The sequence below is a fragment of the Gekko japonicus genome, unplaced genomic scaffold (genome assembly GCF_001447785.1).
Source record: "Gekko japonicus isolate JY-2015 unplaced genomic scaffold, Gekko_japonicus_V1.1 scaffold398, whole genome shotgun sequence".
In the NCBI taxonomy this organism is placed as follows: domain Eukaryota; kingdom Metazoa; phylum Chordata; class Lepidosauria; order Squamata; family Gekkonidae; genus Gekko; species Gekko japonicus.
Genome location: NW_015164676.1, coordinates 549995 through 575551, shown reverse-complemented (window position 1 = coordinate 575551; position 25557 = coordinate 549995). Strand labels below are relative to the sequence as shown.

The window sequence follows — 25557 nt, the reverse complement described above, 5'->3', positions numbered from 1 at the left end:
TCGAGCCAGGGGGTGGAGGGGGGTGGAGGAGACGGAAGAACCGGCGGGATGGGGGGGAACTTACCTCCTCCTGCTGCTTCCTCCTCTTCCTCATAGGTGTGGAGCTCCCCCTCTCCCGCGAGTATCGCGGGTCCCCCACTTGTATATATATATGACCAGATGTTGCTTTCTTATATGCTTTGCATTTGCTACCAGTTTGTATAGTGGCCCATAGGTATGAGCTGTGCAAATTCTCCAACTTGACTACTACCTTTGGTGGAAGTGACACACATCCTGACGAATGGGATGTTCGTTACCAGAATAATTTGGAGAACTTGTGCAGTTACTATCCAGGGCCTATTATGCAAACTTTTAGCAACTGCAAAGCATATGAGAAAGCAACACCTGGTTCTAAGAAAAATTGCTTATACATTCATTTCTGGATGTGTGCTATTGTACAATAGGAATATTGACCACTGAGGAAGGCCCGAAGGGGCCGAAACACGTATGATCTATTGGCCAAAAGCTGTACCCATCAATTGGACATGTATAACTAGCAACTCTGAATGTTATAAGCTTTGTTTGATATTTGAACTATTTCTTTTAACCTTATGTATGTTTTATTTGTGGAGCTGCGGTGGATCAAGTGGTTAAGACGCTGAACTGCAGGCTGTGGAAGGTCGGTAGTTCAGCAGTTCGAGACCAGAGTGGGTCGCATGACGGAGTGAGCTCCTGTCTCTAGTTCCAGCTCCTACCAACCTAGCAGTTCGAAAGCAAGAAATTGCAAGTAGATAAAGAGGTACCACTTCAGTGGGAAGGTAACAGCATTCTGTGCGCCTTGGTGTTTAGTCATGCCGGCCACATGACCACGGAAACATCTTCGGACAGCGCTGGCTCTTCGGCTTTGAAACGGAGATGAGCACCGCAACCCCAGAGTCGGATTCGACTGGCTTTCGAGCAAGGGAACCTTTACCTTTACCTTATGTTTTATTTATGTGTACACCATAATAAATGTTTGTGTTTTTAGAAGAATTTATTTGTTAGCTTGACCCTGTTAGATCACAGAGGCAAAGAAGCGCCTGGGAGTCATCAGGACCCAGCAGCCAGAGACAGACGAGGGCAGTTCCAGGAAAGGGGCGGGAACAGGCTCTGGCTGCCGTGGGCCCAGACATCCGCACGGGCAAAGGAACAGACGGGGAGGCCTGTTGCGGAGGGCGAGGAGCCCCCTGGCCTGAACAGACACGGGTGGCAGAGACAGCCGAGGACTCTGGGACTCCCTCCCCAGGGCGACCCGTCCATCTCCCTCCCTCCACATCCTTCGCCATTGAATTGTCTTATACTTTTAACTGTACTTTTAATTGCTTAAACGTCTTAATGTTCGCTGCCGCACGGGCCCTGATCAGATTGGAAGGTGGCATGAAAATGTTCTGAATCATACTAAAACCACTCTGTCCTGGCTGATCCCCATAACTGGCACCGTCCTCCTGTCCAGTTTGGGCACCAGAGAGATGCCCCCCCTGGGAGGGGTCCCCTCCTGCTGCTGCTCTCCCCCCCCCCTCGGAGGCAGACCCAGCGCCTCCACCCACCGGGACTGGAAACGGAAGAGGCGGTGTCTACTCACCTCCACAGTGAAGGAGACGACGAAGGTGACCATCAGCATGACCAGCAGGGCGATCCTCCAGGCCAGGGGGGTGCACACCAGCTGGGGGAAGGGAAGGGGGAAGGTGGTCACAGAGTGGGAGGACGGAGCACGGGGGCCGGTGAAGGTGTCTAGGCTGAGCGCACAAGGAGCTGGGTGAGGGGCGCCCGGGACTGGGACCTTCCACCCACCCACTTTGAAATGTCTCCTCCAGACTGGGGAATTCCTGAAGATTTTGGGGGTGGGGTGGAGCGTGGGGAGGGTGGGGTCTGGGGAGGGGGGGAGAACTGGGGGGGGACACAATGCCACAGAGTCCACCCTCCGAAGCAGCCATTTTCTCCAGGGAAACTGATCCCTGTAACCGGGAGACCGGTTATAATCCCAGGAGATCTCCCGCCATGACCTGGAGGCTGTATCAACGTAAAGACACTCCGTCAACAAATTACGAACAAAATCAGAAAGATTATCTTGTGAAACTTCAGCTGTGAAACTGAAAATATACCTCTATGTCACATCCACTATACTATAACATATTTGTTGTTGTTCAGTCGCACAGTCGAGTCCGACTCTTCGCGACCCCATGGACCAGATCACGCCAGGCCTTCTGGTTTTCCGCCGTCCTCTGAAGTTGGCTCAATTTCATGTTCATTGCGTCGATGACACTGTCCAACCATCTCATCTTTTAACGTCCCCGTCTTCTTTGACCTTCAATCTTTCCCAGCATCAGGGTCTTCTTCTCCCATGAGTACTCCCTTCTCATTGGGTGGACAAAGTCTTTGGGCTTCAGCTTCAGTCTCTGGCCTTCCAGGGAACAGTCAGGGTTGATTTCCTTTGGGATTGACTACTTCAGTCTCCTTGCAGTTCAAGGAGGGGCTCTCAGGAGTCTTCTCCAGCACCATAGCATGTAGTAAATATGTTAAAATATAGTGGATGTGACATAGAAGTATATTTTCACAGCTAAAGAGTATCAGCTATCTGAAGAAGCAGAACATGAACGTGGCAGTGAAGCCAGCCATGTATAGCCAATTTGGTGTCGTGGTTAGGTGCACAGACTCTAATCTGGGAGAACTGGGTTTGATTCCCCACTCCTCCTCCACTTGCACCTGGCTAGATGGCCTTCGGCAAGCCGTAGTTCTGACAAGAGGTGTCCTTGAAAAATAGCGGTTTCTATCAGAGCTCTCTCAGCCCCGCCCGCCTCCCAGGGTGTCTGTCTGTTGTGGGGAGGGGGAGGGAAAGGAGTTTGTAAGCCCCTCTGAGACTCCCTTGGGTAGTGAAGGGCAAGGGGAATAAATCCAATCTCTTCTTCTTCTTCTTCTTCTTCTACTCCTGCAAGACGTAGAACCTTTGTTCTCCTTAAGTTCTTTATACAAAGGATTTGTGGACTTCATTTAGAGTTTTCCCTTTGTATCAAGTACTTTTTGACCCTAGCTCTTTAAGAACATATAAGGGTTTGTTGAAATTTAACAAAGGTTTAAAACGGTTTGAATTGTTTTGCACAATACAATCTTTCTGCTTTTGTTCGTAATTCATTCACGGAGTGTTTTTACATTGATACGATCTCCTCCCGCGAGCTCTCATTTTGATAGATGACCTGGGGGCTGGCAAGCCTGCCTGCCTGCCACATGGCCTTTTCTGGGGCATTCCGGGCGAGGGGCCTTCTGGGAGGACTGGCCTCTGCTGCTTCAGGATATCCAGCTCTGGACCGCGTGCTGGTGAGAAGGCCGGGCCGAGGTGCCAGGAGGGGACCGCCGCTGGAGTCCCCCGGCCACCCTTTGCCCTGGGAGAATCCGCCCAGCCGGCGGAGCGGGAGGGCTTCAAATCCCACCTCAGAGAAGGGCTTGGGCAGACCCCTGCCTGAGGGGGGTCACACTGCCTCAGGGCTTCACGTCTGAAAACGGAAGCAGCAATGGCCCGCCTCATAGGGCGGTTGTAGGAAAGCCTCAACCAGATTGCCAAGGGCTGTCCCTGGGAGCAGCACCCGGTAAATGGCAAATTGAACGAAAGTCACCAGGATATTCTGAGCTCTCTCAGCTGGAACACTGTTAAGATAAAATTAAAATGTTAGCTGCTGAGATTTGTGGGGGGGGGGAGGTGTCCATGAGACAACTGGATTTTGGGGAAACCACATCGGTGAACCTTTTCCTTCCCGGTTCAGATGATGCATTTGTGTATTGCTCAAAGACAGCTGCTCCCACTTCCAGCCCATGAGGTGCTACCAAGGCTCCCTCGAAGCTGTGGAGCCTTGTAAGCAAAAATTCTCCCCTGTGACTGAGCATTAAAGGTGTGAGCTGCGAGCGATCTGGCTGCTGCACAAATTAGCTTGCTCTGGAGCCCTCCTTCCTGAGTTAGGACAAAAATGTGCGAGCCGGAGGCTAAAGAACTGTGAGCTAGCTCACACTCACTCATCCCAGAAGGAACGTACCAATCCCAAACCCATCCTAGGCTGAGCTCTAGGCCACGATCAGAGAGCAGCAGGAACGGCGCCAGAAATGTGTCGCACAACTCAGGTGAGTGAGCCAAGCCACGTCACGAAGGAAGCAGCATTCCTGGGACCAGTTCACTGCAGAGATGGCCATGGGGAGGGGCTCTGCTGACCCCTGGGCTGGAATCCCCCCTCCCACGCATTTCCTGCCTAGGGGACGGAGCCTGGGGCACACTGAGCCCCTCCCTCAGGCCGGACTCCTTGGGAGAGAAGCCTCGAGCCACACCAGGGCCAGCAGCCCCTTCCGGAGTCCCACGGGAGGAAGACCCGCCTCCTGGAGTCCGAGTGCCACTCACCTCCATCCGGGCATAGAGCTCATCCAAGCTGGCAAAGAGCAAGAAGAGGCAGACGGCCAGCTGCACCACCAACGTGAGGACAAACACATCTGGAGGAGGAAGAAAGGCAGAGAGCAGCTGCTTGGGAGGATGGACTCCGTGGCAGGGCCCCCCACTGACGTCCTTCCCCAAAGTCCTTCCCCGCCCTCCCCAGGCTCAGGAGGAGGAGGAGATTGGATTCATACCCCGCCCTTCACTCGGGAGTCTCAGAGCGGCTCACAAACTCCTTTCCCTGCCCTTCCCCACAACAGACACCCCCTGTGAGGGAGGTGGGGCTGAGAGAGCTCTCTCGAGGACTGCCCTTGAGAGAACAGCTCTGAAAGAATTTATGACTGACCCAAGGTCACACCAGCAGCTGCATATGGAGGAGTGGGGGGATCAAACATGGTTCTCCCAGATTAGAATCCATGCTCCTATCCACTACACCAGACTGGCTCTCAGAGCTGCCTGCCAGCCCTGGCATGCTCTTCAGCCCACCTGGAAGCCACATCTACCTTTGCTCAAACAGTGCTCCCTCTAAGCTGTGGAGTCCTGTGAGCAAAATTTCTACTTTGTGAGCCACTGGTATCAAAGCTGTGAGCGAGCAGTTTGGCTGCTGCATAAATCAGTTTCCTCTGGAGCCACCCTTCCTGAGCTAAGACAAAATGTGAGCCGGAGGCTGAAACACTGTGAGCTGGCTCACACTAACTCAGCTTAGAGGGAACACGGCACACACAACCACGGTTCGTCCCCCACTCGCTACTGGGGATCTTTAGAAACAAGCCAGCTGACAAATGAAGGAACCAAAGGGGCGGAGCAGCTGCGACGTCTTGTCGAAGTCGCAAAACCAAACAGATGGTGATAATCCTGTGAACGTTTCGGTTTGTTTTTTCCTTTGCTTACCCAGCTTTTTTGTTCTTATTCTTTTGCAGCTATCTTTGGAGAGATGGTTATTGTGTTTTGTTAATCTTTGATTATGTGTAATAACTACAAAAAAAAAAAAGAGGTTCACCCTGGGGGTAGTGCTCCCTCTAAGCTGAGTAAGTGTGAGCTGGCTCGCAGTTTTTTAGCTTCTGGCTCACACATTTTCATATTAGCTCAGGAAGGACGGGCTCCAGAGCAAACTGGTTTTTGCAGTAGCCAGATCGCTTGCTCACAGTTTTCATGCCAGCAGCTAACAAAGTAGAATTTTTGCTCACAAGACTCCACAGCTTAGAAGGAGCATTGCCTGGGGATGGGGGGGGGCTACTTGAGTTTGCTCCCCGGCTTTCACCAGGCCCCGCCTTCCTCTAAGTGCTCCCAGCAGGCCGGCCAAGTGCTCTGCCCCCGCCCTGACCACCTCCCACGGCAAGAGCTTAGAGGGACCTCTCCAGATGAGAGCAGACCACAGGGGATGTACTGTTAACCCCCCCCCCACTCAGCAAACTCAAACACCGGGGCCCAAAGGCTGTTGCCAAAAAAAGAGGACCTGAACAGGTGGCCTTGTTTCTCTCCAGTGGAAGGGAGTTCCACCACTGTCCTCAGGGGACGGGGGAGCCACCAACGGCTGAAGAGCCGGGTGGAGATGGCCCCCGATCTGGCCCCTCCTCCACCCGCCTCGGCCCCCTTACAGTTCCTCCGCGTGGGCTGTCGGAAGGGCTTCCCCTTGGAGAAGACCATGGCGACCAGGAGGCAGTCGATGGTGCTGAGGAGCCAGGTGGTGGTGTTCTCGTAGCTCCGGTAGCTCTCTTCCTCCTCTTCCCCCCCGCCGGTGCTGTTTCCTGTCCCGTTGGCTCCCAGGGAGAGACCAGCGAAGGCTCTTGTGCGTGTGTGACTCGTGTTCCCGGGAGAGCAGGCGCTGCAAAGGAAACGGGGCTGGCGCTCAGTCCCACGGGGATCCCCGCTGCAGCTGCCGCTCGGGGCCGCAGCAAGGGCAAGAGGCCTCCCACAGGAATACTTCTCCCAGGACAGAGCCCGCCCAAAGGCCCTGTGGGATCAGGCCCAGGTTCTTGGAGCCCAGCATCCCGTTGCCCACAGAGGCCAGCGACATGCCTCGGGAAGGCTGGGAAGCCGGAGAAGAAGAAGAAGAGGAGGAGGAGGAGGAGGAGGAGGAGATTGGATTCATACCCCATGGCCCTTCACTACCCAAAGGAGTCTCAGAGCGGCTGACAAACTCCTTTCCCTTCCCCTCCCCACAACAGACACCCTGGGAGGCAGGTGGGGCTGAGAGAGCTCTGACAGAAACTGCTCTTTTTCAAGAACAACTCTGACAGAACTATGGCTTGCCCAAGGTCATCCAGCAGCTGCAAGTGGAGGAGTGGGGAATCAAACTCGGTTCTCCCAGATTAGAGTCCGCGCACTTAACCACTACCCCAAATTGGTGTGAGAACCGTCCCCCTCCCCGGCGCTTGCCCCCAGCATCTGCTCCTTTAGGTACACTGCCCCTGCCCATGGAGGGTCCACCTTAATAGCAGTTGTTGGACCTGTTCTTCACAAAGATGTCCAAGTCATTTAAAAAGCAGCTCGAGCCAGCGGACACCACCGGGCAGAAAAGCGGGAACGCTACAACCGCACTCATTCTGCTGCCGCTCTGACTGGACCACGAGGGCACTTCCCCACATCTTTTCCCTCAAATCTACATTCCAGTCAACTAAATCTGTTGCTCCACATCTTGTCTCTCAGGCAGGGATGAACAAGGCAGAGAAGTGGGGAGTCTGGAGGGTCAAAATCAGTTTCCCCTCTCCCCCCCCCCTTACTCACAGGCAGCCTCCCCCCCATTTCCCTCCACACGCCAAGCCACTGGGGGTGGGCAGCAAGCAAGGAGCAGGCGGGGTGTCTCCCGCAGGACAGAGCTTGCCGGGGAGGTGAGAAGGCGTGGAGTCTCTCCCTCCTCCGGGGAGCACCAGAGGAAACGGGCCTGCCTGACGCAGAGAGTTGGGAGGAGGACCCAGAGGGAACACCCCCCCCCCCCAGGAGACTTTGTGAAAGAGGAGAAGGAAAGGTGCTGCGGGCCCAAGACGTGGCCGGATCCCACCCGATGGATAAGGCCCGGGTGGGGTGGGGTGGGGTGGGGTGGGCCGCTCACCTGAACATGTCGCCGGGGGAGTACCACAGCTGCTGCTGCACCAGCACGAAGCCGCAGACCTCCAGGGCCAGGCTGAAGAGGATGTTCAGGACCACGGACAGCAGCAAGGGCGGGGAGATGAGACGCGCCGCGGGGCGGAAGGGGACCAGCTTGCGGGAGGCGCCGTTCAGGCTCACTGCGAAGAGAAGCCGGCAGGGCTGCGTCTCCGCTGGGCACCCAGCAGGGCACAGCAGGCAGGAACCGCGGCAGGCCTACGCGGCCCAGCTGGCACGGAGGTTGTCAGCCTGTGCTCCGGCTGGACCACTTTGGCCTGACGGGGGGGGGGGGCCCTCCTGGCACTGGCTGTCCCCCTACCCCAAAAGTTCCCACCAGAAGAAAAAGAGATTGGATTTATACCCCATGGCCCTTCACTACCCAAAGGTGTCTCAGAGGGGCTTACAAACTCCTCTCCCTTCCCCTCCCCACAACAGGCACCCTCTGAGGTGGGTGGGGCTGAAAGAGCTCTTGACAGAAACTGCTCTTTTTCTAGGACAGCTCTTATCAGAACTACAGCTTGCCCAAGGTCATCTAGCCAGGTGCAAGTGGAGGAGGAGTGGGGAATCAAACCCGGCTCTCCTAGATTAGAGTCCGCACACTTAACCACTACACCAAACTGGAGAAGAAGAAGAAGAGATTGGAGAAGGAGAAGAAGGAGGAGGAGGAGAAGAAGAGAAGGAGGAGATTGGATTTACACCCTGCCCTTCACTCAGAGTCTCAGAGCAGCTTACAAACTCCTTTTCCCTTCCCCTCCCCACAACAGACACCCTGGGAGGTAGGCGGGGCTGAGAGAGCTCTTTTTCAAGAAACGGCTCTTTTTCAAGAACTGCTCTTGTCAGAACTACGGCTTGCCCAGGGTCATCCAGCCAGGTGCAAGTGGAGGAGTGGGGAATCAAACTCGGTTCTCCCAGATTAGAGTCCACGCACTTAACCACTACACCAAACTGGAGAAGAAGAAGAAGAGATTGGAGGAGGAGAAGGAGAAGAAGGAGGAGGAGAAGAAGAGGAGGAGGAGGAGATTGAATTTATACCCCGCCCTTCACTCAGAGTCTCAGAGCGGCTTACAAACTCCTTTCCCTCCCCCTCTCCACAACAGACACCCAGTGATGTAGGTGGGGCTGAGAGAGCTCTTGACAGAAACGGCTCTTTTTCAAGAACAGCTCTTGTCAGAACTATGGCTTGCCCAAGGTCATCCAGCCAGGTGCAAGTGGAGGAGTGGGGAATCAAGCCCGGTTCTCCCAGATTATAGTCCGCGCACTTAACCACTACGCCAAACTGGCTCTCAGACAAAAAGCTAGCAGTCAAGGAGCAGCTGTCTAGCCACAGGCTGGTTTTCCATGCACAAGGCATTTATGTGGGAAGAGAAACATTTGGACACGTTTGGGTGCAGCCCAATTGCAGGCAGCAGTGTTCCCTCTAAGCTTAGTTAGTGTGAGCTAGCTCACAATTTTTAGCCCCTGGCTCACCCATTTTTGTCTTAGCTGGAGAAGGAGGGCTCTGGAGCAAACAAATTGATGCAGCAGCCAAATTGCACGCTCACAGCTTTAATGCCAGTAGCTCACAAAGTAGGATTTTTGCTCACAAGACTGCACAGCTTAGAGGGAGCATCGGTTGCATGTAATGTCCCATCTCTGTGAGAACAAGGCCTGTGTGATGCCAAAATGAAGCCCCTTTGGCTGCCTCCAAGAGAGGCATTGGCCCTTATAGGTTTTTGTATCCATGCACAGCTCTCCCTTCAAATTTCTGCATGTTCTGTTCTGGGTGGAGTGACAAGGAGCTGGTGTACTCAGACTAATGCCTCTTCAGCTTTGGGTTAAGGGACTAATGCATATAAACAACAGCAAAGGAGGTCTGTTCTAGTTCTGGGGCAGACATTCCTGCCGGCGAGGTCTGTTCAACCCCAGAACAGTGTCCCTTGGGAGGTGGATGATTCTCCGTCGTTGGAGGTTTTTACGTAGCAACTGGAGACCTCCTTGTTGGGGATATTAGGGCTGTCGAGCCAGAATTGGCAGGGGGGTTGGACTAGATGACCCCAGTGGTCCCTTCCAACTCTGAGATTAAACGTTTCCAAGCAGAGGAGGCTGGACGACCCTCTTTCGGGTCTGCTGTAGGGCTCTCTGTTGGCTGTGCTCCTGCAGAGTGCAAGGGGTTGGGCTAGATGACCTGCAAGGTCCCAGTTCCAACTCTAACATGCTACGATTCTAAAGACTGGGTCTCGACTGCCAGGCTGAAGAGGGAACGGCGGCCATGCCCCTGGGACTGGACTGGCTTACACCTCCCGGATCCCTCAGACCGCCAGGCCTCCTTCTCCTCCTCCTGGCATCTCTGAGACGGAGAGTCCCACCCACGCACTCACCCGCCACCTCCTCGCCTTCCGTGCCCCAGAGAGCCTAGAGCCACTTACTGGTCATTCCAATGAGGGTGGTGATGGCCAGGTCCTGGAACAGAAACTGGTAGTTCCCAAAGGAGTTGAGTTGCTGAAAGAGAGGGAGGGGGGGAGGGCGTGGCATGCTCGGCCTGGGCGGAAGGCATGCCGGAAACAGCCTCTCACTGGACCCCGTGTTTTTGTGTGTGGGTGTGGGTGTGGGTGTGTCCGCACAGGAACCGCGTCGTTGAGGGGCCCGGTGGCTGGGTCTGGGGAGGCACTTGCAAAGCCTGGGACAGAGCGAGCAGGGGAGGTGCTGGGGGGGGGAGAGACCACCAAGTGGCAGGAGAGGCTCCTGCTTGGCCCGTGGACAGCGGGTGCAGTAGCAACAGGACCTTGGCAGCCCGCCTGCCTGAGGGCAGAGCCCAGCCCCCTCCTTCGCCCTGCAGACCCCTGAGCAACCGAATCCCCAGCTCCCCGGGACGGGTCGGCTTACCCAGTAGAGTAGCAGGACTCCCAGGTACTGGATGATGCTGTAGAGGGCCATGTACTTGAACATGCAGAAGGAGGTCACCAGGGCCGCCCGGCCTTGCCTGCACGGGGAAGAGGAGCAGGAGACTGGTGAATTGGGCCCCTCTGGAAGGTTCGGGGAAACAGGCGGCATGGGGGGGGGACTTTAGTTTCTCCTGCACATATGCCGCAACGTGCCAACAGAGGCAGGAGGGGGACATTTTCATGAGCAGCTTTGCTCAAAAACGGAGGGGGCTTCTCAAGCCACGGCTGCAGTTTTATTTATTTATACTTATTTATTTATTATCAGAGTTATATCCCGCCCTCCCAGCCAAGGGCAGCTCAGGGCAGCTTACAGCAAAGCACAAAAACACACAAGTAAACAGTTTAAATAATCATAAAACCATATAAAACATCCCAACATCAAAAGGAGAGGAGGAGGAGGAGATTGGATTTATACCCCGTGCCCTTCACTCAGAGTCTCAGAGCGGCTCGCAAACTCCTTTCCCTTCCCCTCCCCACAACAGACAGACACCCTCCTGTGAGGTGGGTGGGGCTGAGAGAGCTCTGAGAGAGAACTGCCCTTGAGAGATCAGCTCTGCGAGAACTTGTGACTGACCCAAGGTCACACCAGCAGCTGATTGTGGAGGAGTGGGGAATCAAACCCGGTTCTCCCAGGTTAGAGTCCACGCACTTAGCCACGACACCAAACTGGCTCTCGTGCTAACATTAATATTACTAATAAATTATTAATTAAAGCTTAACATTTGGGACCGGAGAGGTGCCCAGCGCTCTGGCAGGAGGCTCTGGTGCCCAGCCACGGAGGGGAAGGGAAGCCTCTCCTCTGCACAGGGCAGCGATGGCTGAGAGCCCCGGAGTCCTCACCCCACCCCCCTGCCCACACCTTCCGAGCCAGGGGGGTCTGTGCCCCTCCCACCATCCTCCCGCCTCCCTCCTCCCGCCCAAAGATGGCTGCCAAAAGGTGGAGCCTTAAGGGGAGGGCCAAATACGATCCTGTCTGATCCCAAGGACTCGCGGGCCAGGGAAGAGGGAAACCTTTTGCCTTCCTGACTGCACTCCCGTGGAGATCGCTGGGAGCAACAATAACCTGGAACTTCCGTGGGCAAGAAGTGCCCCACAGTGCATGTGCATGGGGGGGGGGGGCAAAGGTGCCCCTCCCTGCCCCCCTTCTCCCCCTCAGGATACAGACAAGAGTCTGGTAGAAAAATATACACGGACAGAGTGGGGAGAGAGTAGGAACAGATCAGCACCGAAGGGGGAAGCAAGCGTGGCTGGCCCCCTAAGAGCTCCCATGGAAATAAAGTCGAACACATCTGAGGCTGCCTTCGACTGAATCAGGCTCTTCGTCCAGCAAGGTCAGTGATGAGTAGGTTCAATCCCCGGCGGCATCTCTCTTTAAAAGGCCCAGACTGTAAGTAATGGGAGAGAGCTCTGCTGGAGACTCCAGCAGAGCTCTCTCCCATTACTTACAGTCTGGGCCTTTCAAAGAGAGACGCCGCCCAAGATTGAACCAGGGACCTCCTGCATGCCAAGCAGGTGCCCAGCCTCTGAGCTACGGTCCTTCCCCTTGTTAGCCTTGAGGGGGCCCCTGGACTTGTTTTCCTCATTCCAGGGGCCTCTTCCTCACACTCCCAGCCCTCGCCCAGCGAGGGAGTCTGGGGTGGGTGGGTGGCTCCCGATCCATTCGAAGGAAAGAAGCCAGGATTCTTTACGACTCCCCAGTCTGACTTGCCATTTGGAATACTCAGCGTTCAAGTCGTAGCGCATTCAAAATTGCAGAAGATGAGTAGGACCCCCTGGAGTCCCAGCCCGGCCCCCCTCCCTCCGGACATCTGTGCATGACATGCGTCCCCCGCAACACACACACCGGGGCTCACCTGATGAGTTCAGGCACACACTCCACGTTGGGGGTCCTGGAGGTGAAGGGCGAAGCCACCGAGGCCTCCTGCTCCGACAGGGAGATCCCCGCATGCGCCACTTTCAGGGCCTGGAAGGCAGGCAGGCAAGCCTCCGCTCAGAGCCGCAGGGGGTGGGGTGGGGGGCAAAAGCAATTCCACCGCAGCGGCCCTGTCCCCCCCCCAAGAGGCTTCTCCCCCAAGGCAGACAGGCAGACAGGCTCTCTTCCCGCCTCCGGGGGACTCTGCCCCCCCACAGCTTTGCCACAACGCTCAGCCAGCCTCAGCCGCTGGGTTGCCAATTCCTGGAGATGTGCAGGGGGTGGAGCCTGGGGGTCATGGGGTTTGGGGAGGGGAGGGACCTCATCAGGGTACGATGCCATGGATGGAGCCCACCCTCCAAAGCAGCTGTTTCCTCCAGGGGGACTAGTCCCTGTCAGCGGGAGATCAACTGCCAGGCCAAGAGATCTCCAGGCTCCATCTGGAGCTTGGGAACCCTGCATGGTGTGACTCCCGAAGAGGAATGTGGCCATTTGAAGGTGGGAGGGGGGAGAAGGCCCAGATTTGGGGACAAAGCATCCCGTTACGTTGGGCCCACGCCAAAGAGTCCTCCTGGCTGCGGCCGTCCATCTGAGCAGCCAGTTCATAAAGCAGAGGTGGGGCGGAGTCCCACGCCCAACAGGTCTCCCCCTGATCTGTTGGCATCCCGAACTGCTAGGGAAGATGCTCCGGTTGGTCAGGAGGGAGGGGAGACAGCCTGACTGGACTGGAGGGGGGGGAGGCACTGGCCACGGACCCGGCTTGGAGGGCACAGAAAGAACATGGGGAACGGAATGTCTGGGAAATGAGTGGAAATCAGCCAGGGATTTGTGGGAGGGAAGTTACGGGGGGGGGGGGGGTTGCGGGGGGGGGGGGGTGTTGCTGCTCCTGTTGCCAGAGGCAGGTGGCAGGGTTGCCAACTCCAGCTTGGGAAGTCTGCAGAGATTTGGGGATATTGGATGGAGAGGGTGGAGAGACTGGGGAGGGCCGGGAGCTCAGCGGGGGGCTTGATTCCACCCTCCAAAGGTGCCATTTCCCCTTCTGTTGTCTGGACATCAGCTGTAACCCTGGGAGAACTCCAGGCCCCCTCTGGAGGTTGGCAACCCCGGGCAGGCCCCACCCACAACCCTCTCCCCAATATCAGCAAACGTCTCATCTGCGGTGAGCCACCCAGGGAACTCAGGATGGAGTCACTCTTCAGGAGACACTTCCTGACTGTCAGAGTGGTTGAGCAGTGGAACAGTCTGCCTCGGGAGGTGGTGGATGCTCCTTCGCTGGACGTTTTCAAGCGGAGGCTGGACGACCCTCTTTCGGGTATGTTGTAGGTATGTAGGGCTATCTTTCGGCTCTGCTCCTGCAGAGTGCAGGGGGTTGGACTAGATGACCTGCAAGGTCCCTTCCAACTCTAACTTTCTATGATTCTATGATACAGCAGCCAATGTGAACCAAAACCTGGCCCTCTGCTCATTCTCCCCCCCACCCCCGCCCCCGCTTCAAACACGGCGGTGCCTCCGCAGAGAATGCCCAGTGTGTGCAACGCACAGCCGAGCTGAGCGCCCTGCTTTTGCAAGAGTCTTGCCTCCTCCGGAACCAGCCCTTTTAAAACACGACTCACCCCGCAGTCATTGGCGCCGTCTCCGCACATGCCCACAAAGTAACTGGAAGCGGAAAGCAAAAGCACACCGGTGAGTTCACGCTAGCCATGGCTCTGTGCCAGCCAGGGTTCCCACCCATCCCCTTTTAAAATTCTTATCCTTCCCTTCCTCTGAACGGGCACACCCAGTCCCCTCCTCCTCTCCCATTGGATTCTCACAGCAACCCTATGGGGTAGGCCAGCCGGAGAGAGCGTGATGACTGGCCTCTGGGCTCCCAGACAGCTTCCATGGCAGGGTGGGAATTCGAACCCAGGCACCCTGGGCCAGCACTCTCACCACAACATCCAGGCCAAAGCACACAACGTATTTTTGAATGGGTTACGTTTGGGTTCCCCCGGCCCAACTGGCTTTCACCTCAGTCACGCAGCACAGCAGGGAACAGCAGATCTGACTTAAGGGCCACGGCGTATGGGGATGGGGGGGGCCTCACGCCTTGTTCCTCTGCCCAAACGGACTCAGTGGAGAGCCCTTTGCATAAAACTGGAGCTTCACATACAGCATCCAGAGCACCTGCAGCTCTCCCCCACTGGCACCTTTCAGCTAAGGAGGAGGAGATTGGATTTCTACCCCACCCTTCACTCAGAGTCTCAGAGCAGCTTACAAACCCCTTTCCCTTTCCCTTCCCCTCCCCACAACAGACACCCTGTAAGGTGGGTGGGGCTGAGAGAACTCTGACAGAAACGGCTCTTTTTCAAGGACAGCTGTGCCAGAGCTTGTGACTGACCCAAGGTCACATCAGCAGGTGCAAGTGGAGGAGTGGGGAATCAAACCCGGTTCTCCCAGATTAGAGTCCGCACACTTAACCACTACACCAAACTCCCCCAATGCCGCTGCTCCAGGCTTTAAAAGCAAGTTCTCTTCTGCCGCCACGTGACTGAGGTGAGGGACCCGGACCTGAACCCCTTACAAAACGCATTGTCTGTTTTTGGCCCTTAGCAGAGCAGCACCATCCGGGGCAACCACAGGAGAAAGGCTGGCCGGCCCACAGCTACATTTCAAAAGTGGGTTGCAGGCCCTGGCAAGCCCCGGCATCAGGCCGGGGGATGGTTCCGCTCTCTGCCTGCTCCGCCCCAGAAGCAGGGGCACAACGGGGGGGGGGAGGAGCGGTGGCAATCAGGAAAAGCCTTGGGGGGGGGCAGAAGGGCCCTGAGGAGGACTCCCCCTTTTGAACAGAGCCCACCCTTCAAAAGAGAGTCAGGAGTGTGGCAGTTCTGAGAGGGAAAGTCTTGATGTGGGCAAAACCGAGAGGCTGCAGAAGAGAGCGACGAGGATGATCAGGGGTCTGGAGACTGAGCCCTGCGAGGAAAGGCCGAGGGACTACTTGGGAATGTTGAGTTTGGAGAAGAGGAGACTGAGGGGGGACATGACTGCTCTCTTTAAATATCTGAAAGGCTGTCATTTGGAGGAGGGCAAGGAGCTGTTCCAGTCGGCAGCGGAGGAGAGGACCCGAAGCAACAGGTTTAAATTGCAGGCAGAAAAGTATCCGCTGGATGCTACGGAATACCTTTTTCACGGTCAGGGTGATTCAAAGGTGGAATCAGTTGCCTAGAGGGGTGGCGAGCTCCCCTTCACTGCCAGCTTTTAAGAAGGGGCTGGAGGAATATCTGTCAGGGATGCTCTAGGCTGGTCCTGCATTGGGCAGAGGGCTGGACTAGGTGGTCTCTGTGCAGCCCTTTCCCACTCTCTGTGATTCTGTGAGTGCAAACTCTCCCACCAGGGACCCTCCTGCCCCACAATGACAACCCCCCCCCAGACACCCACACAGACTCACAAAGCACCTTTTAGACACTCAGGGATTACTTCCAGCCACCCAAGTCTGGCTCCTCAGCACTTGCGCCGAAAGTAACACCAATGAAGTTTCACCATGACTCTTCTAAGGCAGGCTGAGTTCAGTCCCATCCCTCCCACGCCCCAAAAGGTGGTGTGCCGGCCAAGTACAACACTCGCCCCACGCCCCTTTGGCTTGCCAGCACCCCAGTAGGCCCTGTGGGGGGGGGGTCACCATGGGGCAGGGAAAGGAGCCCATGTCAAGACATTGGTCCCTTTAAATTCCTAAAGTCTTTGCAGGACCAGTCGGCATTGTGTTTGTCTATGAGAATTAGCTAGTTAGCACGTTTAGCCCTTGCACCTAATACCAATTACCGGCTAGGGAAACTGCTTGCAGCTGGGAACTGTCAGAATGTTAGCATGACTCGACAAGATCTATGACAGGAGCAGATCTAAGTCAGCCACGTGCTTGCCTCTGTGACGTAAGGGGGAATTGACAGCTCGTCTGCCATAAATTAGAAGGCAAGCCAGGCCAAAAAAGGCCAAGATGAGAGCTGTCTCGGGTTAGAGACGGAGCCAAGAACTTTGCTGGAGTACTCTTAACTACTGGAGACTGGTGAAGGTCAGACGCCCGGAGACCACGTTCCAGGACTGTGTCAGCCGGAGGAAAGAACTTTGATGTTCAGCCCCAGACCAGTTTGTCTGCACAGCTGCTTTGGGCAACGCCCAAGGGATAAGTAATAGCTGAGTTAGACTCGTTTTCTGTTTGTTTGTTTGTTTGTTTGTGTCTCGCTCACTGTAGCTTTCTCCCTAACTTGTATGTTGTTAAGTATTTGTTTGTAATAAACCTGTTTGTTTTAATTGGAGTAGTCACCAATCCTTATCGCTACCAAAAGACAAGACGGAGTCTCTAACGAGCCTCCTGTTAAAATATCTCTCAGTGCACTGATAGGAACGACCCTGGGAGAATGTAAATTCATACCCTGTAGGTCTCTGGGAGTGGCCCGGGTCAGGGCGATAACCTTAGAGGTGGCATGCTAGAGCCATAAACAGGGCGAGGGTTCTTCACAGCCCATCCCTGAGCTCAGACGTATTTTTAGTTTCCCGGAGACAACCTTTCACAGTGTGAGCGGTTCCTTCCTCGCGGTCGTGCCCATGACGGCTGTCTCTCTGGCCGGGCAGCTTGGATCTGTGTGGACAGGCACTTGCACTAACACACGCACGCACAACCACACACGCAGAGAGGCACACTCACTCCATCCTCTGGAACTCTTCCACCAGGCTGGCTTTCTGAGCAGGAGACATTCTGGCAAAGACGGTCCCGTTCAGGAGGAGCTGTGGGCAGAAGGGGCTGTCAGGGACACACCAGCAGCTCGCTCCAGAGAGAGTCGGGGGGGGTGGATAGCCTGGCTGAGCCAGTTTCTCCCAGCAGAGTTTGCTCCCGGGACCCGCCAGGCCAGACCATCCTTCTGCAAAACAGGCAGCAAGGCGGCTCCGGTCCATTTGCTCCTCCAGCACCCCAAACTCACCTTTGGGAGTAAATGTCCGAAGAACTGCGTGATGACCTCATAAGAGCCCCCGGTCATGCAGAAATGGAACTGGCTGCTCCCTCCTCCCGAGGCGGTGGGGAGGTCCTGCGAAAGAGTGAGAGGGAAGGAGGGCACCCCCCCCTTTCTGTGAAGCCAGGCCCACAGTACACCCACAGAATCCAGAACACGAGCAGCAAGCAGTCTCTCAAGCAAGCAAGCCAAGCCGCATTCGAAAAGGAAATACAAAAATAAACCCCCAGGAGTCCAGACCATCAACCAGGGGGCTCCTCAACAAAAACCATGTTGAGGCATCACATCCCGAAAGTCAGGTGAGCAGGCATGTCAGTCTGCAGGAGAAGTTCAGTTCGAGTTCAGGAGCACCTTAGACACCAACACAGCTTCCTGGGTGGAAGCTTTCAGGAGTCGGAGCCCCTTGGTATCTTTGAACCTGGGAATCCTGCTGGTCTTTAAGGAGCTCCTGGATTTGAATTTAGTGTCCTGGCCCCACTGCTGGACCTCCTGAGGGCACCTGGTGTTTTTGGCCACTGTGTGACACAGAGTGTTGGACTGGAGGGGCCACTGGCCTGATCCAACATGGGCGTCTCTTCTGTTCTTATGTCTGGGGCAAGTGATACTCTGTCTTCTTGGTGCTTGGGGGCGGGGGCAAAAGTGGGAGGGGGTTTCTAGTGTCCTGGCCCCACTGGTGGACCTCCTGAGGGCACCTGGTATTTCTGGCCACTGTGTGACACAGAGTGTTGGACTGGATGGGCCATTGGCCTGATCCAGCATTGGCGTCTCTCATGTTCTTATGTTAATCTCGAACATCACAAAAGGAGGGTATGAACGTCCTCTTCACGAAGGGAGGGTGTGAATTAGGGGTGGGGTGGGGTGGGGGCGTGGCTCAGTGGGACAGGAGGCGCCCCGCGTAGGCAGGAAGTCCCCGGATGAACTTGTTCCCTCTCCAGGTCGAAGGGCCACAGAAAGGCAGCAGGAGCTGGGGAAGAGCCTTCTCTGCCTGAGGGCCCGGAGAGCCACTGCCAGTCCGAGGGGAGGAGTCGGGCCACGGGGCAAAGGGCAGCTGCCTGCGTCCAGAGGCTCAGAGGGCAGCTGGGGGCGGGGTCATCTGTACCACGTGTGGAGAGTCAGGTGTAGGCAGCTGAGGGCTGAGCCTCATGCCGGGACCTGGCCTCTGGCATGACTCCCTCCGTTGCCCTCATTTTTGGAAGGACTCTGCCGCCTCCACCCAACCGCCCAGGCCAGGGGGCTCGACGTCCTGCCACAGCCCCCCCAGGAAGCTCACCTTTGGTCCTCTGCGCTGGCCCGTCCGGCTGTCCTCCAGGAGCTTCCAGGTGATGGATGCGGAGGGGTGCTCCGCCTGGGGGGCGCTGGCCTCCACCAGAATCACTCGGCTGTCCTGCAGAATCATGCCAGCATCTCTGGCGACCGTGATGGCTGTCTGGATGTTGTCCCCTAGAGAGGCCAGAGGGGGGGGTCACACTAAAGGCTGCCCGGACCACCTTCCCCCCCAGACTCTACCCGGCAACAGTTGTGCACAGGGGCTACTTCGTCCATCTACAAGGGGTGACTTTTAGGAGGGGCCTGCAAGACGGAGCTCTTCCGCCAGGCTTTCAAATAGGAGCTGCCACCACTGTTACCACCCACGATCCCATGTGTACATCGGGAATATTGGACTGGCCCACTACCGACGGTGCCATGTAACATCTGGCCCATAGGACTGGCTTGAAGATGAGAAGATGACCAGAATTAAAACACACGCCATCCACTTTAATATATTTAATATTGCGAGCACTTTAATGTTTATTTTTGATATATTGATATATTAAGTATGTTTTATGCTATTTTAATGTTTTATGAGGCTGAAGTGGACCGGTTCTATGAAGACCTACAACACCTCCTAGAACTAACACCAAAAAATGATGTCCTCATCATCATAGGGGACTGGAATGCTAAAGTAGGAAGTCAAAAGGTAACTGGAATAACAGACAAGTTTGACCTTGGAAAGCAAAATGAAGCAGGGCAAAGGTTAACAGAGTTTTGTCAAGAGAGCACACGGGTCATAGCGAACACCCTTTTCCAACAACCTAAGAGGCGACTCGACACATGGACATCACCGGATGGGCAACACCCAAATCAGATTGACTATATAATTTGCAGTCAAAGATGGAGAAGCTCTATCCAGTCAGTAAAAACAAGACCTGCAGCTGACTGTGGTTCAGATCATGAGCTACTCATTGCAAAATTCAGACTTAAACTGAAGAAAATTGGGAAAACCACTAGGCCATTCAGGTTTGACCTAGATCGCATCCCTGATGAATATACAGTAGAGGTGAAGAATAGATTCAAGGGTCTGAATTTGATAGATAGAGTGCCTGAAGAACTATGGACAGAGGTTCGTGACATCGTACAGGAGGCAGCAATCACCACCATACCAAAGAAAAAGAAATGCAAGAAAGCAAAATGGCTTTCTGATGAGGCTTTACAAATAGCAGAGGAAAGAAGGAAAGCGAAAGGCAAAGGCGAAAAGGAAAGATTTACCCAACTGAACGCAGATTTCCAGAGAACAGCAAGGAGAGATAAGGAGGCCTTCCTGAATGAACAGTGCAAAGTAATAGAAGAAAACAATAGAATGGGAAGGACTAGAGATCTCTTCAAGAAAATTGGAGAAATCAAGGGAGCGTTCCATGCAAAGCTGGCCATGATAAAGGACAAAAACGGTAGGGACCTAACAGAAGCAGAAGAGATTAGGAAAAGATGGCAAGAATACACAGAAGAACTATACAAGAAAGACCTCGATGTCCTTGACAACCACGACGGTATAATCACTGACCTCGAGCCAGACATCCTGGAATGTGAAGTTAAATGGGCCTTAGAAAGCATTACTAACAACAAAGCTAGTGGAGGTGATGGTATCCCAGCTGAGCTATTCAAAGTCTTAGAAGAGGATGCTGTTAAAGTTCTGCACTCCATTTGCCAGCAAATTTGGAAAACGCAACAGTGGCCACAGGATTGGAAAAGATCAGTATACATTCCAATCCCAAAGAAGGGCAATGCCAAGGAATGTTCAAACTATCGCACAATTGCACTCATATCACACGCTAGCAAGGTCATGCTCAAGATCCTACAAGCTAGGCTTCAACAGTACGTGGATAGAGAACTACCAGAAGTACAAGCTGGGTTTCGAAGAGGTAGAGGAACGAGAGATCATATTGCCAACATTCGCTGGATTATGGAGAAAGCAAGAGAGTACCAGAAAAATATCTACTTCTGCTTCATTGACTATGCTAAAGCCTTTGACTGTGTGGATCACAACAAACTATGGCAGGTCCTTAAAGAGATGGGAGTACCAGACCACCTCACATGTCTCTTGAGAAACCTGTATAAGGGCCAAGAAGCGACAGTTAGAACCGGATACGGAACAACTGATTGGTTCAGCATAGGAAAAGGAGTACGACAAGGATGTATACTGTCACCTTGCTTATTTAATATATATGCAGAGTACATCATGCGAAATGCTGGCCTGGATGAATCACAAGCGGGAATTAAGATTGCTGGGGAAAAGATCAACAACCTCAGATATGCAGATGATACCACTCTAATGGCTGAAAGTGAAAAGGATCTAAAGAGCCTCTTGCTCAGAGTAAAAGAGGAGAGCGCAAAAGTGGGCTTGAAGCTCAACATCAAAAAAACTAAGATCATGGCATCCGGCCCCATCACTCCTTGGCAAATAGAAGGGGAAGTCGTGGAAGTAGTGACAGACTTCACGTTCCTGGGATCCCAGATCACCGCAGACTGTGACTGCAGCCATGAAATTAAAAGACGCCTGCTCCTTGGGAGGAAAGCGATGGCGAACCTAAACAGCATGATAAAAAGTAGAGACATCACCCTGCCAACAAAAGTCCGCATGGTCAAAGCAATGGTATTCCCAGTAGTCATGTATGGCTGCGAGAGCTGGACTATAAGGAAGGCCGAGCGCCGAAGAATAGATTCTTTTGAACTATGGTGCTGGAGAAGACTCTTGAGAGTCCCTTGGACTGCAAGAAGAACAAATCAGTCAATCCTCAAAGAAATCAACCCTGACTGTTCCCTGGAAGGCCAGATAATGAAACTGAAGCTCAAATACTTTGGCCACCAAATGAGAAGGGAGCACTCACTGGAGAAGACCCTGATGCTGGGAAAGATTGAAGGTCAAAGAAGACGGGGACGGCAAAGGATGAGATGGCTAGACAGTGTCATAGATGCAACGAACATGAAATTGAGCCAACTTCAGAGGACGGCGGAAGACCGGAAGGCCTGGTGGGAGCTGGTCCATGGGGTCACAAAGACTGTGCGACTCAACAACAACAACAACGTTTTATGTGAAATCAGCATATTTTGCCGTCTTTTGTAAGCCACCCAGAGCCTGTTTACAGGGTGGGCGGGGTATAAATATAAGTATAAATAAATAAATAAATAAATAAATAAATAAGGTGTAAAGAAGCCCTGAAGAACGGAGTCGTTGCAGGAACGGCCCAGTTTTCATCTCACTAAGAGCCCCTCGGCTGAACTGTCTTAATTAACAGCCGGACTGGAGAAAAGTTTTTTCAGCTTGTTAGCATGTTCCCGCCAGGGTTAAAGTGTGTGGGGGAGGGATCTTTTTAACGTCCGTTATTTTTGGCGGGACATTCCCCTTGCCTCCGGGTTTGCATGACAACACTGTATGAGCGAGTGCGAGCTGAGTTTAGTGACTTGTTGTATCTTGACAAGTTCTAGAATTTTGCCAACTTTTTTTTTTGCTTCTATTATCTACTGTTATACTAACGTTGTGTCTTTTTTTTTTTTTTGTAATAAAAAACTTTGCCTGAGTTGCTGAACTCGAGTGTGGAGCCTGAGCCCACGAACCCCGGAGGAGAACCCAAGGCCTTAATCACACAGAAGGGTTGGTGTGAATTTTATTGGTGGCCCGAGGAAAGGCACATCCCTCCACTCCGGAGACTCGAGGGGGAGCAGGACGGGGTGGCGAATAGTGTTCCCTCTGAGTGAGTGTGAGCTAGCTCCCGGTTTTTTATCCTCCGGCTCACACGTTTTTGTCTTAGCTCAGGAAGGAGGGCTTCAGAAGAGCAAATGAATCGATGCAGCACCCAGATCGCTCGCCCACATCTTTAATGCCAGGAGCTCACAAGGTAGAATTTTGGCTCACAGGACTCCACAGCTGAGAGGGAGTATTGGTGGCAAGCGCCAGCCGGTCTTCATTTGGAAACCTGGGGTTCCTGTATCAGGACCTGCAGAACTTCCCTCATGACAGGGAGGGGAAACTGGGTCAGAGGAGCCCCAGCTAAGTAAGGGGGCACATGTCACGTGCAGGCAGGCACCAGCCAGGGGTTCTCCCCACACCACCATCAATAATCACCCCCCTCCCTCCCCAGGCTGAATGTCTTCCTTCAGTGTGGGCAGGCAGAAAGGGAGAGGGAAGTCACTGGGGGGGGGGGTGCATGGGAGGGTGCACGGGAGGGTGCACAGAGGAAGTAAGCTGGCAGGAAAGCTGGCAGAAGGGGTATCCGTGTGGGAACGTAGGCTAAAGGCTCCAAGGGCTGGTCGCCCCCTCACAGCTTGGCCTCCCTCAGAGGGTTATGGTCAGTGTTCCTTCTAAGCTGGGTTAGTGTGAGCCAGCTCACAGTGTTGTAGCCTCCGCCAGCTCACACATTTTTGTCTTCGCTCAGGAAGGATGGGGCTCCAGAGCAAACTCATTTATGCAGCAGCCAAATCGCTCACTCACAACTTTAACGCCAGCGGCTCACAAAGGAGAATCTTTGCTCACGAGACTCCACAGCTTAGAGGGACCCTTGGTTATGGTGTGAAGAAATGAGAGTAGGACTGTAGCACACATTATCTGCCAAAAAGATCTAGAGAAATGCTGATGGTCACTGGTCTGTCTTAGAAGAGAAGAAGGAATTGGGTTTATACCCCACGGTCCTTCACTACCCAAAGGTGTCTCAGAGTGGCTGACAAACTCCTTTCCCTTCCCCTCCCCACAACAGACAGGCACCCTGGGAGGGAGGTGGGGCTGAGAGAGCCCTTGACAGAAACTGCTCTTTTTTTCCAGGACAGCTCTGACAGAACTAAGGCCTGCCCAAGGTCATCCAGCCAGGTGCGAGTGGAGGAGGAGTGGGGAATCAAACCCGGTTCTCCCAGGTTAGAGTCTGTACATTTAACCACCACACCCAACTGGCTCCCGATCATAGAATGTTAGAGTTGGGAGGGACCTTGCCTACCTCTGTTCATCTCTTGCCTTGAAAACCCTACACGGTTGGAAGAAGAAGAAGAAGATGAAGATGAAGATGAAGAAGAAGATGAAGATGATGAAGATGATGAAGATGATGAAGATGATGATGATGATGATGAAGATGAAGAAGAAGAAGAAGAAGAAGAAGAAGAAGAAGAAGAAGAAGAAATTGGTTTTATACCCCACCCTTCTCTCGGAGTCTCAGAGTGGCTTACAATCTCCTTTCCTTTCCCCTCCCCACAACAGACAGACACCCTGTGAGGCGGGTGAGGCTGAGAGAGCTCTGACACAAACTGCTCTTTTTCAAGGACAGCTCTGACAGAACTACGGCTTGCCTAAGGTCATCCAGCCAGGTGCACGTGGAGGAGGAGTGGGGAATCAGACCCGGTTCTCCCAGATTAGAGTCCACCTGCACTTAACCACCACACCAAACTGGTGGGTTCAGAGAGGTCAGGGCTCTGTGGGATCCTGCTTCAGACCCCCACTTTGGACTGAGGCCTGCTGGGTGACCTTGGGCCAGCTGCTCTCTCTCCCAGGCTCGCCTACCTCACAGGGCTGTTGTGAGGATGAAACGGAGGAGGGAGAACAATGTGTGCTGCTTTGAGGAGAAAGGCCGGGCTTACAACATTCTTGACTGGTAGGTGCCCATGGAACACCGCTGCAAATCTGAGGGACGCGCTCAGAGTCCTCCTCCCTCCGGCTGCCAGGCCAGACGGTCTCTCCCCAAAGAAGGCACCCCCACCTGTGACCATCACGCTCCGGATGCGGGCGGCCGTCAGCTCCTCCAGGACCGGCCGGGTCTCCCTCTTCAGGCGGTTCTCCATGATCAGGAAGCCCAGAAAGGTCAGGCCGGATTCCACCTCCTCCCTTGGACAGAGGATTCAGGCGCATCACATTTCTGACACACGTCGTGTGACGTCTTAAAGACGCACTGATTTCCTGTGGTGGAGGCCTTTGTGGTCCGGGTCCCATGTCCCCGCAGGTCTCCACCGCCATGTCTGTAGCTCCCATACGCTGCAGCTATAGTAAATCTGTGAGTCTCTAGGTGTCAAGCCACGCTACTCTTTGCTCGCTTTGGTTGCCATCACTGTTGGGGGGAGGGGAGGGAATTCCTAAGGGGAGGGGGGTGGAGTGAGTGAGTGAGGGTGAGACTGAGACCTTTCGCTTCTAGGAGACATAACTTCACAAGTCAGCCTCCCTCCCCTCCTCTCTGTTTCCCAGGGGAAGGTGTCCTTGAGAGACTCTTTGTACCAGCTTGGACGGCAGATAACCCAGACATATATCTTTCACTTGGTTGGGATGGCAACGTTAGGCGCTGAGTCAATGTGACGTATGCCTGGGGGGAAGGAAGGGGCTTTTCTCTGAATTACCTATATTAAGCTTGTACCCACCAAAAGTCCTCAGTTCTAACACAGTGACTTTCTGGGTCTGGCATACATCTCAATAAACTTATCACTGCCAAGAGAGAGTTGTTGAGCGGAGCTGGACCGGGGGTCTGACACTAAAGCACCCCAAGACTCATTCCTCCCTTTACTTCATTGATGCCCCCACTCTCCTCCTTCCCACTGGAGACAACCCCCCCCAACATGGCTTACAACATCCTCCCCTCCTCCGTGTTCCCCTCACAACAACAACCCTGTGAGGCAGGCGAGGTTGCCAGTGTGTGACCGGCCCCCAGGCCACCCAGCAAGCTTCCAGGGCGGAGAGGAGACTGAATCCTGGCTCTGGCCCTCCCACCACTGCCCCCCGCTGGCAGTTGAAGGTTCTGCAGCTGCCCCAGAGACTCTGGTCTCACCCTTCTGACTGGCCGGCTGCCTCCGCAGCTCCCGAGAGGGGGCCTCTTCACAGCCATAGGCGTAATCTTCGTGGGGGCGGCGGGGCTTCAGCCCCCGCCGAAATTTTCAGGAAAGTGCTCAGCCTCCCCCGGGAGTCACCCTTGCTCCTAGCACAGCAATGCCTCTGGCCCAGCCCCAGCCCCCCCC

At 54.4% G+C, this 25557-nt stretch overlaps 1 protein-coding gene across 1 annotated transcript in view; it reads right to left on the bottom strand.

Annotated features, from left to right (window-relative positions):
- Positions 1–25557, bottom strand: part of ATP13A4 (ATPase type 13A4) — an 89350-nt gene that overhangs the window by 3305 nt on the left and 60488 nt on the right. The window contains 12 exon segments of the mRNA XM_015409276.1: positions 1601–1681; positions 4397–4485; positions 6025–6251; positions 7479–7653; positions 9919–9991; positions 10376–10472; positions 12288–12397; positions 13960–14002; positions 17022–17101; positions 17296–17440; positions 18612–18765; positions 24318–24491. Of these exon segments, the coding sequence (XP_015264762.1) occupies positions 1601–1681; positions 4397–4485; positions 6025–6251; positions 7479–7653; positions 9919–9991; positions 10376–10472; positions 12288–12397; positions 13960–14002; positions 17022–17101; positions 17296–17440; positions 18612–18765; positions 24318–24491 (1448 nt within the window).